Source organism: Thermobia domestica, chromosome 12 (genome assembly GCF_964235325.1).
Source record: "Thermobia domestica chromosome 12, izTheDome1.hap1.1, whole genome shotgun sequence".
NCBI classification, from domain to species: domain Eukaryota; kingdom Metazoa; phylum Arthropoda; class Insecta; order Zygentoma; family Lepismatidae; genus Thermobia; species Thermobia domestica.
Genome location: NC_137465.1, coordinates 210184471 through 210205906, shown reverse-complemented (window position 1 = coordinate 210205906; position 21436 = coordinate 210184471). Strand labels below are relative to the sequence as shown.

At 35.4% G+C, this 21436-nt stretch overlaps 1 protein-coding gene across 1 annotated transcript in view; it reads right to left on the bottom strand.

The window, feature by feature from the left end:
- Positions 1–226: 226 nt before the first annotated feature.
- LOC145667011 (V-type proton ATPase subunit B) overlaps positions 227–21436 on the bottom strand; it is a 39719-nt gene continuing 18509 nt past the window's right edge. Inside the window, exons 6-9 of the mRNA XM_081734693.1 lie at positions 10501–10831; positions 8834–9021; positions 5650–5779; positions 227–1603 (exon numbers count right to left, since the gene is read on the bottom strand). Coding sequence (XP_081590819.1) covers positions 1455–1603; positions 5650–5779; positions 8834–9021; positions 10501–10831 — 798 coding nt within the window. The 3' untranslated portion in view covers positions 227–1454. The remainder of the gene's footprint in view (positions 1604–5649; positions 5780–8833; positions 9022–10500; positions 10832–21436) is intronic.

Sequence of the window (21436 nt, the reverse complement as noted above, 5' to 3'; positions counted from 1 at the left end):
TGGCATCACGACTGACAGAACGCCATACTCCCCGTTAATTCAATACATGATGCCTGAAACTTCAAAAATTAACACATGGCAAAGTCCGAGGCAGTGCTGTCATTCTTGATGACCTTCCAGTTCCCCTCCAAGCTTCTGAAAAATGTGTTGCCCAACCCTAGTCAAACGTAAACAAAACAATACCGCTATTCGCTGCATACTTGATAGCCACCTTGAAGGACCACAATTATAACAGACAATTCAACAATTTTTATTTCTGTAACTGACACTCTTCTACGCCATATACATTACACAGACTTTCTTAACACCCGACAATTTAAATGTTCACTGGAACTACAAAGGTAATTTGAATAATTTAACCAATAAAAGAAAAAAAAAATACTGTTTAGGTAAGACAATATGTCCATGCTAACTGTTCACATCACAAAAACAGTGTAATGTCTATTAACATTTGTTCTTTGCAGGCATATTGAACGGTAGAAACTATTTTAGCTTACATTTGTGCTTTGATGAATTTTCGTTTATATAAGTTCCCGATTTGTATGATTCAATGTTAAAATCAATACAATTCACTAGAACTTCATATTGGAATGTTCACGAGAAAAAAATCTTTATGACACTATTGAAAGGGTACTATGAGTTTTTTTTTTTCTTCGTTCCTAAAATGAAAAAGCTAAAAATTGTTACTCAACATAATGTGTAAGTGTACAGATATATCTGAGTATTGCTAATATATCGAAGAACTATTATTGATCCCAGGAGGTAGGGAGAACACCTGATAATGTTCAATGCACTTTAAATGCTCAATTATTGAGTCAGTCTTCAACACATGCTTACAAACAAAAAATATCCCTTATAATATTTCTTCTTTCCAACAATCACATTATACATGCATTAACAATAAGTACAATCTGAAAACAAAGTACACAAAAATATAGTTTCATGAAATCGACCAATCGCAGCAGATATTCACAAACCAATTAAATTTCTTTTACTATTATTCTTCACAAAGGCACAGCCCTACACAGATGCACAAATATTGTTATAAATGTAAGTTACCAATAAAAGAACTGTATTTACTTTCTGTACGGTAGATACCCTCTTCATAATAACGAAACTTATTTCAATCTATATTACACAATGTTCAAAATACACAAAATGAAGCGGTAATGTCTTTCTGGAAATGTCTCAGAATAATTATGTATTAACAAAGTTTAGGAACACTTTAAATTATTTCCTCCTTTACAAAAACTCAAATAAAATTACTCAAAAATGAACGGAGATCAATATACTGCTGTACAACACGAATGCCATTATTATTTCATTTACAAGACATTTTATTATATGCATTTTTCTTTCTTCTGTAATGAAGTATAAGCTACCATTATATACTACACTGTACACTCTACATTAACAAGATAATTCCACTGGGAAACAAACATTATACTTTTCCTTTACTTATTCTGAGTATGGCGGGAATCTCTTGGGTAGAACTCTGCCAAAGTACTGGCGGGAATACGTTTCAACATTTCCTTCGGGAAAATTCGAAGCAGCTGCCAGCCGATGTCCAGCGACTCGAATACCGTTCTATTTTCATAGTTTCCTGTTAAGAAATGGAAATAATTAGAGCATGTTACATAAATTGACTCTGCACGGCTACAGACCAGATTTTCTGTGTCATTCAATAGGGATGTTAAATCAACCGTATTACTTCTCAAAAGACTGGTTGTTACATACTGTACGGAAACAAGTTTGCTTCATATTGCCTGTGCAAATTCATAGGTGTAATTCCGATTTGCCGAGGTATAAAATGCTTTTTTTATTTGAAAATGAAAAGTTTCCTACACGGAGGTAGAGGATTTTATATTTATATATATATATATATATATATATATATATATATATATATATATATATATATATATATATAGAGAGAGAGAGAGAGAGAGAGAGTTTCAAGACAACACTGACAACGTTTGGGAGGTGATTCCTGACACCAAGGTAATACAAAAAGTATAGAGCGACCTGGGTGCACAGATGCTTCCTTTCGGAGTTACAGGCTGCCGAAAACTTGAAAAAATGAACTTTAAAAGTCCATAGCTGCAATACTATGGGACCTACCGTTGTCGGGTCAAGACTTTACTTAGGAACTAGCATGTGGCCTATCAAAATATCTATGTTTAAGAATCCTGAAATACTTCCGCAACAAGTTTTATAGAGGTAGTTGATGAGTACTTCAAATTATGTACCCGTAACCAAACTCCATCTATAAAAATTGTTGAAGTACCGCAGGATTATGAAACATGGATATTTGGATAGGGCACGTTAGTTCCTAAGTGAAGTCTTGACCCGACTTCGATAGGTCCCGTAGTATTGGAGCTTATGGACCTTTAATGTCCATTTTTTCAAGTTTTTGGCAGGCTATAACTCCGAAAGGAAGCATTTATGCACCCAGGTTGATCTATACTTTTTGTCTTATCTTGGTGTCAGGAATCACCTCCCAAACGTCGGTGTTCTTTTGAAACACCCTGTATATATAAAAAAAAAAATCAAAATTTCAATAAATGTTTGATGTCTTTCTTGTTCCCTTACGGTGTGCAGCAGTATTCTAGCTACGTGTAGATTAATGACCCAGTAAAGGCAATTTGGATACAATTGCTTTGTCGTTTCATAGTATGTATACTTTTCTCTGAGCTATTAATAATTAGACGCCATCCTGTATTATTATTATTATTATTATTATTATTATTATTATTATTATGTGTTTTAAAGACTGCGGTAAAGAAACTAGCAACGCAACTTGAACATAAAAACAGTACTCCCATACCTTTCCTTAAGAATTTTAATCTGTTCTCTATGGTATGGTTCATCAATGCATCATCCAACACAACCAGCTTGACAGACCCGTACTAGTATTCTGTGGAACTCTTCTGTGATAGCTTCCCTGTGGTTAGGTCAAATTGTGCATGTGATTACACACTTTGCCCTTTAAAACATCCCATGAGAAAAAAGTTAGGTGGTATTAGATAGGGAGATCAGATGGCCACTCCACAGACCCACTCGACGATCCAATTGTTCGGGAATGTGTTCAGCCATTCTCGCACTGGTATGGCACACTAATGATTCTAAGTCCATTGACCGTTATCCCCACTCACAGGCTACACAGCGTTGCTATAGTTTTTTGAGCAGAATTATAAATACCAGTCAGTCAAACATCACATACATAATTATGGGCCGACTCCTATTAAGAATTATTAATTTGGCATATATATTTTTTTGTTAAAATATTTTAGTATTTTAAAAAATGTATATAACACGCACTGAAAATATGTTCTTCGTTCTTAATTTGATATTTCACTGGAAAATGAAGGACACTACATGTTGCACCAGTTCAACCGAACTAATCTGGTCGGGATTAAACTTTGCATGGAGCTACATCTTCATCTGCTATATAAGAGTGATATATTATTTTTTTCAGTTTACGAGTTGTGAGTAATTTTGGGTCATATTTCTGAAAAACTCATACATCGAACTCATCCCATAGGAATCGAAGTTTGCTTGTAGACAGAACTTGACCTACAATAAAAGAATGTGAAATACTGTGTTGGGTCGGCTTTTAGGTTCGAAATTATGAACACAGCTCTAAATCAGCACATTGGGCGCAATAAAAACTAACTAAATACTGTTTAAATAGCAATTAAATAGTTAGTCTTGGTCAGAAAAAAAATCGAACAAAGGTTTTTTTTTTTTTTACGACTTTGCGTATTTCACTTGTATTCAAAATTGAATTCGTAAGATGGATGAGTTATGTTCGCAAATAACTGCTCATTAGTTTACTTCCCTACGTGATCCTTATAATCTTACTTGTCAATCTCTCTCCAGTTTTCTTACATATCTTTACTTTTCCTTACTGACTTCCTAGTAAGGCGAATGAAACAGGACTTGTCATACGCCAGAAAAATTCACCAAGGGGAGATATCAGCAATGTCTACATTGACAGCCTTTGCTTCATAAAACATTTTAAATAATTTTAACGGCAAAAATTCAAAAAATAACGCAAGTCTACTATATATATATACAGTGGCGGATCCAGGATGTGATCAAGGGAGAGGCTAAACTATAGTTTGCCGCTTTATCCAGTATAAAGCAGGATTGAAGCCCAGTTTATCCAGTATATACACCTGAACGTCAAGGGGGGTATAGCCCTCCCCTTGGATCCGCACCTATGTATATAACACGAAACAACAGATTTAAACTTTTCTTTTACACATCAGATCCTCTGTTGGTGAGAATTCAATAACCGTCAAAAGTGTTCTCAATGTATGGACAATTCTTTAAGCACAACAGCTAGTATGTGGTACAAGCTAACGGTGGGCACAAAAACAGGTTTTTCGTTTTTTAGGAAAACAAAAACCGGTTTGAATTTTCAAAAACCGGTTTGAATTCTGAGTTTTTCCACTGAAACCGGTTTTCGGTTTTCTCCAGAACCAGTTCGGGTTTTCGCCGAATCCGGTTTCGGTTTTCTTCGTTGTTTTCCAGAAACACATTCCGTTTCCCCAGAAATAGTTCTATGAGTTCTCCAAAGTATTCACCGAAACCAGTTTCGGTGGAAACCGAAACCGGTTTTTTGGAGAAACCCGAAATGTCGGTTTTTCGGATTTCGGTTTTTCTAGAAACTTTTTTTATAGAAACCGGTTTTGCCCATCCCTAGTACAAACCATGTGGTCTAAGTAGAGAGCAACAACTTCGAGAGATTGGAAGTGGACTGGGTTGAGTTAACGCATTGCCACGGTATTTTAGAGATCTCGGGTTCGAGTTCCGATCCAGTCACTCACTTTTTCACTGTGTATTAAGTCTACATTCTGTTCTAGACTTAAGCCCACGCAAAACAACTGAACTCGAGACAGTCTGGATATTTATAATCATCTCATGTTTTAATCTGAGACCATAAACCACTTTTAATGATGTCCAGAAGCGATACCTGTACTACGGTCTCTGTGTGCCATGGTCCGTAAACCTTCCATTCTTTTCCTATCCAAGTAAAAACAAGGTTCCATATTATACCTCCAATCACCAATATGTGGGGGAAAATATTTACATTCATTGCTGAAATTCCAAAATCAATGAAAGGAAATAAAGGAACCAATACACAAACTTACGAATATTTTCAAAAGCTAGTGATATAAGCTTCAAAATATAACTGAGAAAATGTCTGCCACATTATTCTCAGTGATGCACAATGAGCCAATGTATTTATCGAAGTTAAATAATTTCAGGAGTCGGTCGATGTACTACGAACACCAAAATTCAAGAATTCACATAGCTAATTGCCCGTATCTATTAAATCATGCAATAGCTATGGACAATTAAGATATACGAGTTCTTTGGCTTTGGTGTCCATTGCGTATCAGGCAACCAACAAAGCGAGCAGAAGCAGTTACTGATATTACTTCGCTTGGCTAAACATATTGGCACTAAATTCGTTACATCACAAAGTCTTAATATACTCTGCTAACACTTACTAGCATTTACCATTTTAACATTTATTATTTACAGGTTTCTAGTTAATCTAATGATTATTTACCCACATTTATTTTCCCACCTGACATGTTTCTCATCTAAACTGTTAGAGGCAAAGTCACTTCATACCTTGAGAAATGAAGTTCTTCTCGAATTTAGCGAGGAACTCCAGGTACAAGAGATCGTCAGCCGTCAAGGCTTCTTCACCCACTACAGCCTTCATCGCCTGCACGTCTTTGCCGATGGCATAACAAGCATACTGCAAAAGTAAATACAATCAAGGATGCCAGAGGAAGAAATAATTATTAAAATCACAAAATTTGTCTAAAAAGGAATCTGGACAGTTTTATTTAAAATACATAGTACTTTATTGTTTAACGCCTGGCCATCTCTACAAAGTTTTTGAGGTGGGAACGCCTATATTATACAGTTGTTATAAATTGTGTTTCTGGTCAGAAACTTACATAGATGTATAACGAAGGTTTCAATATAAAGATAAACTAGAGAATTTTTCCAAGGCTAGTAAAATTCCCCCGTAGTTATATAGTTCACTGGTAGAAGCGATATGAGAAACTGTTGCCATTGAGGAGAGGGAAGTTTTGTGTCCAATTTTCATGTCAATAAGTGTTAGTGAAATTAAATAAAATTTCTAGTTTTACGTCCTACGCATATCTCCTTTAGGATAAACGACAAGGATGATTAATGAAAACGAATAATTATGAAAATTGGTGGAACGAGAATGAGAGACAACGGAACATTGCTTTTTAGTATAAACTGATTTGGCGTGTGATAGAACCAGGAACCCCACATACCAGAGGTGAGCCCTCTACCACTGAGCCACCGTGTCCCTGTTATTGGTTTGTAAATGTGTAATTCACTTTTCGAAGGAAGTTTGATGAAGATCCACCGGTGGGCAAAACATTTGTCCAATTTCAGAGAGACCGACTCTGCACAAGTAGAACAGTTCAGTTGATCCGTGCAATCTTCATACAAAGGCCACAAGTCTACGCTAGCAAAGAACTGGACATCCCACAGCCAACTTTGTGAATTATTATCATTGGTTAGTGATTAAGCCACTTTAGTTTTTGGTAGAGTGAACGTTGAAATCTGGAGAACGGCTAGCCCACAAATATGGAACTCAACGTAAATGTCTTGCACTATTATAAAAAGTGTGCCGTCCCTCCTTTTTCGATAAGGAAATAATCAGAGATTCCGCATCTGGACAGGATAGACTGTTTCTGCCGTACTTCCAACAGAACTATCAGATTTGATCTTCTAGCAAGGCAGCGCATCCTCCATTTCTGGAGAGTCAGAAAATACTCAGTGAGTATCACAAACAAATGGCCTTGCCTCCACTTTTCCTAAATGAAACAGTGTGTAATATTTTTTTATTTGAATTAATAGTCTACAAGCCACTAGAGTATTATACGGTAATCAGTTTATCGTGATATAAAACTATAGGATACAATATTTATTGCTTAAAAATAAGTACTGACCTTGTATCCAGAAATATTTCTTATATAATTTCGAGACTCTTCTGTTTTAAGTAATTTCTCTTTTGATATTACTTAACTATTCATCCACGTTAGTACATTCTTGAAACATAACTACAGTCTGCCGATTAAAATAACTTCTAGACTCAGGCATCTTTACTTAAGGATGTTTAGTCTTCACACGAATTTTCAAACAGCTTACATGATATAGAAAGAACTATTTGCAGAAATAACTTACTAACCACAAACTATTTACCTAAGTTTGAACGACTACGTTCCTCCAACACTAGGGCGCATAATGACATTTATTTATACAAAAAGATTTTTCTACCTATCTACACAGCATCCTGATCATTAAAATTTTGTTCATTTTGGAGATTACAATTTAAAATACTTGTTTAAAATATTTTATGCAAAATCACATAAGCAAATTTTATTTAAGATAAGTAACAGCAGCAAAAGAGAAATTATTTAGAAAAATATCAAATAGGGTCGAAATCACATGGAAAAAAAAAATCTCTGCATACACGGTCAGTGTATGACGAACTTTATTACACTCCTAAATTTACAGAGAAGGGTAAATTTATCATCTCTGAAATCGAAAACAATAAAGAACTGAATATTTCCAATGATACCACTTCTATGCATCTGAGTATCATTCAACGTAAGCTACAAGTATTTATTACCTGGAAAACCACTTGTAGTAAATCTGGAACAAAGTAAACTCCTAAACTGTGACCCCGTGTGAACCGAATAGTGTGCGAATGAACTATTAAGGAACAAAAATCTTGGTGTTAAGCCAGTATCGAAATTGGAGAACTACCCTATGCTAGTCCTTACTTTTTGAATTTTAATGAATAAATTAAAATACAATAAATAACGAACTTCAAAAACTGATGCAGACAAGAGCTATAAATCTATAAAATGTGCCATTAAATGGACGCTTGACTGCTTCCAAGACCGTCCAAAAATTTGGATCCGTAAGTCTAACCTATGGAACCCGAATGTTCAACGCCGTATCCATAAAAGTTCTCCATTAACTTCTGCACATAGCCAACTGGATCCATTGTCCAACTGGATCCGAGATCCTTCTTACATTGTCCTCCAATCTGTGCCTAGGTCTTCCTAATAGTTTTTCCCTGATTGAGTTTCCAGTTAAAATTCATACTTTCTTCGACTGTGTCAGCATGATCTACTCAAGATTCAGACTTAATGACTAACAATGTCATGCAAACTATAAAAATTACGCAGTTCCTCGTTACGAAGTTTTCGCCACTTTTTATTTGCCGTTGGGTCCGATATTCACGTGAGCATTTTATTCCCAAATACTTTCAGCTGGTTCTTCCCTGATAGTAAGCGACGACATTTCACAACCATATAGCACAACAGACATAATTATCGTTATATATTTTAAGCTTCAAATTCTTCGACATAATTCACGAAGACAACAGTTTGGACCGAATAATAAAACAAATGCCCTGCTTTCAATCTGCATTTAATTTCTTCGTGGTAGGATCTCCAAGTCTTAACGTCAAAAACTGCCGAGTCCCGAAATTTCTGCATTATATGAAATATGCTGAAAGGAACAATTAGTTCATTCAACACTTTTTCTTTGAGTTAGTTATAAAAATGTAAAGAAGTTAGTGGAAACCTTTAACGAGGCACTGTAACAGAGTGTAGCTTAAATACTAAACTAGAACTAAAAAGTTTCAGAACTTAGAATGTTAATATTAGTTCCTCAAAGTAATAAGTTAACTTTCACACTACGAACATCCTCGATTTTCTCCTAAAAAGTTTTAAGTTGACAAAGGAAAACTTACCAACTGATTGGATACATCAGCGTGATCCTTACGAGTCATGCCCTCACCAATAGCAGATTTCATCAATCGACTAAGGGATGGCAATACGTTGATTGGAGGATAAATCTGCCTGTTATGCAACTGTCGGTCTACGTACATCTGCCCCTCAGTGATGTATCCGGTCAAATCAGGAATAGGGTGAGTGATATCTGAAACAAACAGTATTTATTACTCCTTAGTAAAAGGATATAATATTACGTACGTACAACACTACGAGTATTTTATTAGAAGAAATTTCAAATAAAACAGATCCTTACTTCACAACTAGAGTAAAATGTCGGTGGAACAAACCCCACTAATGAGACGTTCAGAATCGTGAAGTTATTTTTAGGTTCCTTCGTTTTCCCCTACTTAACATTTGTTACAAACACATTCTAACGAATTTCGAACTTTCATTATAAGAATGAAAATTCCATCTATTTCCTATATTTTTTTCCACAAAATAATTTAAATTCATCTTATCTTACAATATGAATATTATTCTATTACATTATTTTATTACTCAGAAGATATGGTAGCAATTTTTGTTACATGTGCATGATCGATTAAGCAAGGCAGCGATCTGAAAGTAACAAGAGCGTTATATTTCGTAAACTTTGCTCACTTTAGCGCAGCAGAAAAAAAGGCCAAGAGATTCTGTATTATATATATGGTGAATAATGTTTTAGTATACTTTTGTAACTTTCACACGACAAAAATCCCTGAAAATACTGTACCATGCAAACATTAGCAAGGGGACATTGAGATATTCTGTATTACCTCCGGGTTACAGTGTTGCCAACTCAATATAAAATTATATATCTTCAAATGCCATTACGTCAGGTTGTTACCTATTTCAAATCTACATGCTAAAAGGAAATTTATAAAATCATACTTCTTATTCAATGTTGCAAATTAAGAACGTTAAAGTATCACAAACATGCAAATTTTTACGCACTCTGTATCAGTAATAACGCAAGTGAGAGAGGGGTAATGTATAACCAAAGTACCTACGACTGATCTCGAACGAATAGGAACAAAGATACACGGGGCTGGAAATTTGATATTTTTTTCAAAAGCCTTCAGTTTGAAACCCTTCTTAGATAAGTACATCATCCAACTGTATAGATGAAGATGGCAATGCCCTTTACATCAACTTGATACTCAAACTGAGACAAATACTAGTAAAGTTTGAGACAAATACTAGTTAAGTACTGCTTAAAATTATGTACTTCCGAGAACTTGTAATTACACTTACCACAAATATTGTTGTAATGTTATAGACGCAAAGAAGTTCAAAATAAAACGCCACTAAACACATCAAATTCAACCACATTTTTATTATCTCCGGAATAGTTTCAGATCAAATTGTTGCAAAGCATTTCATACTTTTTAAATTCATATTGAAATATAGATCCCGCAGTGGATATAACGGGTAAGTTCATGAGAACTGACTTACTTCATTTATAACATTTTTTTAAAAAAATAATACTGGTATTTTACTGATAGACTTAAGAAACAGTTTGTATCACATTGTGTGCACAATATAGTTGTATCAGAAAAAAGACCATTACTCACTTTTGAGCGTAACAAGTATATAACTGATTTCTTTGGGAACAGAATCGCTAAAGAACCACTACAAGACTTACCATCATTAGGCATAGTTAAGATAGGAATCTGTGTGATGGAACCATTCCTTCCTTCAACTCGTCCAGCCCGCTCGTAGATTGTGGCCAAATCAGTGTACATGTAACCAGGGAAACCTCTTCGGCCAGGCACTTCCTCTCTGGCGGCTGATACCTCTCGCAAAGCCTCAGCGTATGAGCTCATGTCAGTAAGGATAACCAACACGTGGTTCTCGCATTGATAGGCCAAGAACTCAGCAGCAGTCAACGCCAAACGAGGAGTGATAATTCTCTCGATGGTAGGGTCATTGGCCAAGTTCAAGAACAGACATACGTTCTCCATGGAACCGTTTTCCTACAACACAAATAGAACAGTTGATTCGAAAGAATAAAATTTTTAAACACATGTTCAGCTTTAGAAATAATATTAACACGTGAACGTAATTCAGTTATTGTTACACTTTGCTCACGATATTTGACAAAACTGAAGATTATATCGATAATATTCGCTCTATACCTAAATTATGACCACGTGATCTAGAACCTTCTGCCTTTAACCAAACTAGTTTCTTAAATCATGAGGTCTTACACTTATATATAACGCCTCCCAGCAGTTGGAATATCTTAAAGATTTATCGTAGTATACACTCATATAAAATATGATTGCTACTTACTACGATGGCAATTCAAATAATTAGACAAGATTTTGATCATTTAGGAGCACTATATTTCCAAACAATTGATAATTGCTTCTCAGCAATTCTATATTCGTCTAACTTATATGGCGTTTTTCTGAATTATATTCTTATTTATAAACAAAACCTTGATAACGAGAACTTACTATAGCAACCGGATTACAAAGTATAAACACACATTTATCTCTAGCGGCAGGAACATAAAACATTTACAAATAGAGATAATCCATGACTTTTTTATATTTTTTCTACTAAATCGTGGTTATTGCCAGATAAAATAACATTTTCGGCCAACATATTAAATAAAAGTAATGAATACATGTTATCGTCGTACAGTCCGCAGCAAAAAACCTGCAACCTGAGCATGTAAGTTTGTGAAACGACGAAGTCTTTTGCTCCAAAATAAGTGCAGGGGAAGATACAGAGGTTTCTCCTGGCGTGATTCGTGCCACTTAGACGTTATGTTGATTCTCTGCGCTGTTAGGCGTAGTTTCACAAACTTACCTGCTCATTTTGCACTTTTTTTTGCTGAGGACTGTACATTGTATTATGATTTTTTTTTAAAGTTCCAACAGTTTTCTGCTGTTGCTAAACTGAACACACATCTTAAGTCTCCTTCCTCAGATGCGCTCCACAAGAAAAAAACTTAACACACGCTAAGTTTATATTTTCAGATGCCATTGACAAGTGTCTTCGGACAAACTGTTCGAGATACAAAACTTCGTTATACAAAGTAACATCGTTCATATTCTAGTTAGACACTCTATAGCACCCATCAGCAGTATTTTCATAACCATATACTAAGTTTTAGTATATAGCTCTCATTCTTATCTTCTTCAAAGAACACGTCTCAAGTTATTCACATGCTGAAAGCAGAAATCCGTCTAAATATTGATACAAATAATCAGAACATATCGTCGCATGAGAACCAGAGGAACGTAACTCCAAAAATGCGGTTTTAGTTTTCTTCATGTTTGGACATAATACTGAAAGCCCCACTTGGTGTAAACGGAACGAAAGCCACCTAGAACAGTTCTCTTTGTCGATCATCTGTTGTAACGTTGTTCAATTACCATCTTATTAAAAACACGTCATTCCAAAGAAAAATTACTTTTGTCCTCTCGCCTGTAAACCTACAAAAATGGAGTTACGTTCCTCTAGCTTTCATGCGACGATATCTTACACGTATTTTCAAGTACCGGTACATATAATTTGATTAATTGTATTTGCATATCCATTTTCGGGACAAACGGTAAATGATTGGGAAGTCATTATTTAAACAAGGATCAAACTACTACTCCACCATCAAAGTCTTCCCTGTGGCTAGTCTCAAGGACTGTACCGTAGAGTTTATCGCAAGGCACGGATAAGTCAAAGACCTGAGATTTATCTTCGAACAAATCTTATTTGTTCATAAAATATACTAAACTAGTAGTTACCTCGATCAAGCAGATCTACCGGATCGAAATCGGAATCTCATGTATTGGTCAATTGGTATACAATTCAGGCTACATGAACTTTCATAGTTTAGGCAAATATAAGAATAACTTAAAAGCAGTGAATACAAATAAAATCATTAAAATGGAATGAAATAAATGAGAAGTTGTGTAATGGAAAAACAATTTGGCAGAATATACCTGGCACATCTTTCATGATGCTGAGCACTTCCCAGGAATCTTTTTCAATATCCTACTGGAACGGAGGGTATAGCAGGTAAGTGAATGTTTGCCAGTCTCCTAATACAATTACCTTTTAACAATTTACAACAATACCATAATGAGTAGTTATCCCTATTGTTAATATACAGGGTGGATTGATTTAAATCAGTCTGATTTAAATCACGATTTTAATCAAGATTTAAATCACTTGATTTTTTAAATAAAAATCGTTGATTTAAATCAAATTCCGAAATGAATTAATTTAAAGTGAAAGTAAATAAAATCCCGTTTCTCTTCTGTTATTTCGATTATGGAAGATAATCATAATACAATGAGACTCAAATGTATGTAAGCACAGTATGAAAACGAGTATCATGTAGGGAACGATCAGGGAAAATCCCGTTTGAACGGGTTACGGGTGAACCCTGCTTTCTTCTCTTTGTAACACAGGGTTTTAAAATATCTATTCCAACGGTGAAATCACATGGACATTTAAGATGAAAACTCTTTTGTGTCGACGTCTATTTGTTTGTTTCCAGATAATAGGGGCGTATTTAGAGGGGTCCGATCCCCTCTCCGAAACAAACAAACAAAAAATTAGATTTTAAAATTTTGGGCGAAATTTATGTACTAAATACATAGAAGTTCCTCGGGATCGTAATACGACAAATTTTGGATGCGTTAAAATATCGAATAATACTTTTGATAAAGTGGATACCGTACTTGATCCCATTGCCGCGATCTGCGATGTGATCGCAGAAAATTTGCCGCGCCTGTGCAGGAAAAATTGTCAGAGGAAATAAAATAGCCAACAGAAAAGTATAAAAACGTGCCTGCTATGTATCGATGTCTTAAATGCACGGACAACTCGCATTTGAACTGTTTTTCACGTTACATAAAGCATATTTTAAACAATCACAAGTGTTTCTTCTTCTGGAACTGATCATCTTGATTTTTTTATTTTGGAATTCCTGCAGGGAATTCGTGTTATTATTCAGTTCAAAATCTCTTATCGTCGCGAATTGTGTCGAGGAATTTGAAGCTTTAAAATATATAAAACGGTAATTATGCCTGTTGTGCTGTATGGTTGTGAAAAATGGTCGCTTACGCTGAGGGAAGAACGCAGACTGAAAGTAATTGAGGATAAAATCCTGAAACTAATATTCGGAACCAAAAGGAACGGAAATGAGGAATGGCGAAAACTTCATGATGAGGAACTGCATAATTTATACCATTCACCAAATATTGTTAGGGTCATCAAATCTTGAAGGCTCAGGTAAGCAGGACATGTAGCGAGAATGGAAGAAAGTAGGAACGTTTTCAAAGTTTTAACTGGAGGTCCAATCGGAAAACGACCATTAGGAAGGCCTAGGCGCAGATGTGAGGACAATATTAAGTTGCATCTCGCAGAAATAGGAATACAAAGTAAAAACTGGATCCAGTTGACTAAGGATAGAAGTTAGTGGAGAGCTTTTGTGAACATGGCATTGAACCTCCGGGTTCCATAGGTCATAGAGTGAGTTAGTTAATTTTAGGCAAAATTTACGTACTTTATATGTATTTCCTGCCGCTAGCCAGTTCCAATTGTTTAAAAATATGCCTCTGCCAAATATCAGTAACTTTCGTGAAAAGAAAAGTGTCATGTTGATATATATTGTTGTACTTTTTCCTTAATGCTTAAGAAACATTGTTTGGGATTGAAATAGGTTAACGATTGGGAATTAATTCAAAATTAAAACCCAATACTTTCACTTAAATGACATAATTAACATTTAATACTAATTCTTAATGTTTTTTCTTCAGTTCGCGACTTGTATTATACGAAGAAAAAGATTTGATTTAAATCAAAAAAATCAACAAAAATGATTTTTTTGAAAAAAATCATGATTTTTTTCCACCCTGTTAATATATTTAAAGTGCAAGTTCATGAACAGCAACTAAAGTTATTGTTTCGTATGACTACTGTAAGCGGTCAACTATTTACGCTGCTATACATTCACACATATTAATAAGCATTATCAACCTGAAAACTTCCATCTGCGAATAAAAATCTTTGTCAAATTGAAAAATAAAATTCACTGAAGCTCCCAAATTGTGAACAAACATGATTTATACAGACTATATATATATATATATTAGGGATGGCCAAAATTTTCCGGAATCCGGATTCCGGAAATTTTGTTTTCCGGAATCGGAAAATTTACTTTCCGGAATTCGGAAAAATTCCGGATTTCAGAAAAATTCCGGAATTCAGAAAAATTCCGGAATTCAGAAAAATTCCGGAATTCAGAAAAATTCCGGATTTCGGAAAAATTCCGGAATTCAGAAAAATTCCGGATTTCGGAAAAATTCCGGATTTCGGAAAAATTCCGGAATTCAGAAAAATTCCGGATTTCGGAAAAATTCCGGAATTCAGAAAAATTCCGGAATTCGGAAAAATTCCGGATTTCGGAAAAATTCCGGAATTCAGAAAAATTCCGGAATTCGGAAAAATTCCGGAATTCAGAAAAAAATCCGGATTTCGGAAAAATTCCGGAATTCAGAAAAATTCCGGATTTCGGAAAAATTCCGGAATTTAGAAAAATTCCGGATTTCGGAAAAATTCCGGAATTCGGAAAAATTCCGGATTTCGGAAAAATTCCGGATTTCGGAAAAATTCCGGATTTCGGAAAAATTCCGACATTCGGAAAAAATCCGGAATTTAGAAAAAAATCGGAATTTTTCCGAGATCCGGAATTTTTCCGATTTTACTTTCCGGATTCCGGAAAGTAAAAATTCTGGAATTGGCCATCCTTAGCTAGTAGCTGTTAAAAGAGAAACACAATAATGAATAGGCTATATATACTGTATTAATTTCTTGTAGTTGGATATGTCTTTATCATTTACGTAGACAATTGCTACTGCAGTTATTTACTACTTTATGAGAAAGGTCTTATTTTCACACACAAAAAAGTCGCCGGTATGTCTCAAACATTATCGCGTTCTCACCTGCAGCTGCTCCAAAGCACTGCAAACTACTTTTTAACCAGGCGAAAGGCAGTGAAGGAAAATAAATCTCAACAAATATTCTAATAACATTCGCTTATTGTCAACATGCCTACAGTGAGCGCAGAAAGTGTTCGTACACCGTGCATACTTTATATTGAAAACAGCTAGCATGAGAATGGGAGGTGGAAAATATATATATAACCAGAATTAAGACTACACATTCATACATTTTATTTCTATATACAAGAGAAAGGCCAAACAAAGACAATCACTGTTTTGTTCAGAAGAAAAGAGAGAATTCCTTTTTTGTAAACGCAAAAAGTCACCGTACACTTATGATTGAATTAATGCTTATAAAGTATATTACGTTATTTAATATTTTGTGGGATTACCCTGTGCGTTAATGATTGTCTGTAGTCTTCGTGGCATTGATTTCACCTGTAGTAGTTCGTAGTTCTGTAGCTTCGGCACTGATTATGTCCCATTCTTCTTGAATAGCTTTTCTTAGGCCTTCTTTAGTAGACAAGCTGTGCCTTCTGATTCTTGTCTCCAGAAGAGATCATAGATGTTCTATGGGGTTCATGTCTGGGGATTGGGGTGGTGTGCGAAGCTGTTTCAAGGTATTATAGAGTCAGGGGCGGATCCAGAGGGGGGTGATCGGGGCGATCGCCCCCCCACAAGAGGAAACTCTTATTTTATATATAAATAAACCCATCCATAACAAGTTTGGAGCTCTTAAAAGTAGCAGTATTACCGCCGACCGCCCCCCCCAGAAGTCCGTCCTGGATCCGCCTCTGGCAAACCTTGCAGACAGGCCTCGTTCAACAGTACAAACAATAATTGCGATGTATAATGTTTCTATCACTGTGCGAAACCATAAAAATAATAATAATAATAATAATAATAATAATAATAATAATAATAATAAAAAGAACTGGAAGACCAAGAGTGTTGAGTGAACAAGTTAAACGTTACATTATTAGGGAAAGAAAAAAGGTTCCAAAAAGTAGTGCTGTGCAATTGGCAACGGATCTGGAAACACGCGGTGTTAAAGTATCAGCCAGTACAGTGCGGAATATTTGCAGGGTATCATGGTCGGATAGCCAGGAAAATGTTCTGGGTGAACAAGACAAATCGTATAAAGAGACTAAAGTTTGAAAAAGAGTATAAAGATAAGGGATCAGGCTTCTTTCTGGAATAGGGTCATATTTTCGGACGAAAGTAAATTTAATTTTATCGAGTCCAATGGGAGGCGTATGGTATGGCGCAAGGTGAATACAGAGATGAATCCTCAAAATCTCGTCCCTAAAGTAAGACACGGAGGAGGGTCCGTGCTCGTCTGGGGTTGTATGAGTGCCTCATGAGTGGGTCGTCTCCACCTTATCGATGGAGTGATGATCCACAAAGTGTATATTAACATATTAAAGGAATATCTCCATACTAGTGCGCAGAAGATGGTTCTTGAAAACAATTTATTGTTCAGCAAGACAACGACTCTAAACATACAGCGGAAAATACTCGATTGTGGCTACTCTATACAGGGGCGGATCCAGGACGGACTTCTGGGGAAGGGGCGGTCGGCAGTAATACTGCTACTTTTAAGAGCTCCAAACTTGTTATGGATGGGTTTATTTATATATAAAATAAGAAAGTTTCCTCTTGTGGGGGGGGGGGACGATGGCCCCGATCGCCCCCCTCTGGATCTGCCCCTGAGGTTTGCTATCTTTCTCAAAGACTTACCCTTCTTATGCACTTTAATAATTACTTTTCTTGTCTCCTCATTTGTTTCTGTTCGGTTGCTTCCCATTTCGACAGCCCACCGTGCAGTTTTTTCACTCCTATTCACAACTAAACTCATTCTGTTACTCGTCATGCTATACAGAGGTGTATACTCAGGTGAATACTAGTGAACCCCAGTTGTGGTATCTTTGTTTCGTATTCGTTACGTCAGGTGTACGATCACTTTTTGCGTCTACTCTATACATTTTCTACGGAATTTATTTACTTTCTGACCATTAAACTTGTCTTTGTGGTTCTTTATTGATATATTCATAAAGCTTAGTTTTCACTTAAATTTTCTGTTTCTTTTTCGCAGGCATTCTCGTTTCAATAGCATAGGTGTACGAACACTTTCTGCGCTCACTGTATGTACAGTAAATACAAATTTATAATTTTTGACTTTACGAAGTATACAATGTAATTGTTCAATAATTAACATAAGCAGGCATTCATTAATTTATATTAATATAATAATTAATAAAACTAATAAGCGGGTGATTGATGACTCAGTGGTAGAGTTTTCATCTATGGTATTCTAACCCAGGACATGTGGGTTTTCAATGGCTAATTTTGTGTTCGAAAATTTTCCCGGTGGAAGGCCTACCTTTCTTATATTTGTTCCATCATCACTCATTAACGAATTTAGTTTATCAAAACTCTATAGCCATATATTCATTCTGTCCGTCAGTGAAACAAACAGTCTCAAGAACTATCTGATGGATTACCAATCAATTTTGGCCATGATGTACAGAGTCAATAGTTAAGAATCGAGTTCCCTGATGAATGTAATATTCAAACCGGAAGCGGTACAAACCACCATTTCCGGTTTTAACGTTAATCATTATATAGTAAATATGGTAATAGATAGCGAGAAGCGGTTTCCAGTAATCGACATATATAACATTCATGTAGATAGAATGTTACCCAGTTTGTGCATCTGCTGAAAATAATGAGCTTAGGTATTTAGAGAGCATTTTCCGCTTTAGAAAATGTGTGCTTGGTAAAGAATGTAGAGAGTTAGCTGAGCCAGGCACATAGCTAGAATATGGTAATAGGAAGGAGGGGGGGGGGGTCTGTCACGAAATACTGTGGTTATTTACCAGGGGCTCAATCATTCTAAACTATTTTATTGGCAACATATATTGGTTCGTTTAGCCAAGATTTCTAATGGGGGCATGATATGAAATACTGTGGTTACACACCAGAGGCTCGATCAATCTAAATATTTTACTGACAACATAACCATATTGATTGGTTAGGACAATAAAATGAGGATATATTAGTAAGTATTTTAATAAGAAGCTATGAAGAAATCTCGAGTAAAAGAATATTAAAAAAGTATTGAAAAAGATATCGTCTTCCGAGGTCATTCGAACTGTGTCGAGAATTTTGCGTCTGGGAAATTTGCGCCCTACCTCAAGAACAGGGAAAATTGCGTCTGCGATGTACCTCCACCGGGAAGTTTGAGCCCTGCGAAATAAAAGAACCTATTGGAGCTTACGCATTTCCTCGGAGGGGCTGACATTACAACATAAACAATCCTCCCCTCACAACCATGCCATTTGTCATTTATTTTCATTGTGGCTATATAAGGGGAGAATAAACTTCAATATAAGCCAAAAGAACACAACGGATCAACGCAATCACTGCTTCTTCCAGAGATGATTTTGGGGGAACACGGGCCTCCCCAGAGCTCTCAGAGTGCCCCCTCGGAGGAGACCAAAATAATACGTCTATAATATAATAATAAATAGAATAGTACCAGCAGTGACCCCCCTCCGGAATACTAAATGTGCCCCCCGGAACATTTTTCCTGAAAGAACGACTGAACGCAATTGTGTGTTTGAAGTGTAATTCCAGCAAGTAAACACACTGTAAATAGTTTTCTTGATAATATTACTGAACTGATTTTACATTCACTTTACATTTTCTTTTCTATATTTTGTGTTCTGAAAAGCCAAACAACTCGCAAGGATTGTGAACAGAGATATCTGGGTAGAGCCAAACAGCCTTTTGTAGATTAAATTATACTCTTTGATTATATTAATAAATAATTATATATCAGTCATTTATACGTTTATTGTAAATTTTGTAGTATAATGAAAAATTGTATTTGTATGGATTGCCTTTTAGTGAACTAAAATTGTATTTTTTTCATTTGTTCGGAATATTATAACGGATGGAGTAACTCACTGAGACGATGAGAGACAAGCCTAGTTCAAGTGCGAGTGGAAGTTACTTTACACAATACAATAATAAGTTGAATTGTAGGACGCTAACATCCCAGTGCAAATATATAGCCGGCGCATTTTCCCCTCTTTTTGGGGTAGGGCGCAAACATCCCAGTGCAAATATATTGCGAGCGCATTTTTTCCTATTTTTGTGGTAGGGCGCAAATTTCTCGCATTCAAGGGAAATATAATGTCCGTGAAGTTGACAAGCCACTTATGTCAGACTCCAATTTCGACTTTAAACGTCGCTAGTGCTACGTTAGTGTTCGATAGTGACGCAAATCGTTAGTACTCCAACTGCATGCCAACACGCCCACTTCTAAGAATCATCTCAAAAATGAGGTTAACCGTTAGAGCAAGTAAGTGCTCATTGGTGCCATTAACATTAACGTTAATGCCTCCATCGTACGGCCCTTTGAGTAATAATAACACCACGTTTTTTTGCTAGTCTCAATGCGTCACTATATTCTCGCGAACATTCTGACGTGCCCAAGTTAGTTACTTTTTTTTTTTTGGGACTATTGTTTATCTGTTATTGTTTATTGCTAATCTGCAGAGTAGTCCTTACATTAATATGCCATTGTCCTTGATAATCATTGCGTATTTACAAGCAATTTGTTATTACTGTTAGAAGATATCAAAAAACAACAGATAAAATCTACTACTTAAAGGTTCATATTTTTCTTTTACAGTACATAAACGATTAATAATAATAATAATAATAATAATAATAATAATAATAATAATAATAATAATAAATATAATAATAATAAATATAATAATAATAATAATAATAATAATAATAATAATAATAATAATAATAATAATAATAATAATAAGACTATTCCAGCATAAAAGTTATCAATTGCATCACACTGGCAACAAGCGACGCATATTTTAACTTCATAAAAAATCGTTTCTCACGATTTTCTGGAAAACTACGTATGATATCTTCATTATGTCAAGTTGTTTATCTCAGTGTGATATATGTCTTACCTCTGGACAATATTACAGTAAAACAAAAATTAAATATTAGGAGTACATCGTACTTTTGGACTACATCTCATTAACGATTGAGTAGTGTATACTTTAGGATGTAAGTTTCAGCTTAACTTGCATCATACATTCTTAGGATTACAAAAAGGAAATTTGTTCGTTTGCATTTGAACAAAATTCTTAGGATTACAAAAAGAAAAAATAATTTTTCCGAATTCCGGAATTTTTCCGAATTCCGGATTTTTTCCGAATTCCGGATTTTTTCCGAATTCCGGATTTTTTCCGAATTCCGGATTTTTTCTGAATTCCGGATTTTTTCCGAAATCCGGAATTTTTCAGAATTCCGGAATTTTTCCGAATTTCGGATTTTTTCTGAATTCCGGATTTTTTCCGAAATCCGGAATTTTTCAGAATTCCGGAATTTTTCAGAATTCCGGAATTTTTCCGAATTCCGGAATTTTTCCGAAATCCGGAATTTTTCCGAATTCCGGATTTTTTCCGAAATCCGGAATTTTCCGAATTCCGGATTTTTTCTGAATTCCGGATTTTTTCCGAATTCCGGAATTTTTCCGAATTCCGGAATTTTCCGATTTTACTTTCCGGATTCCGGAAA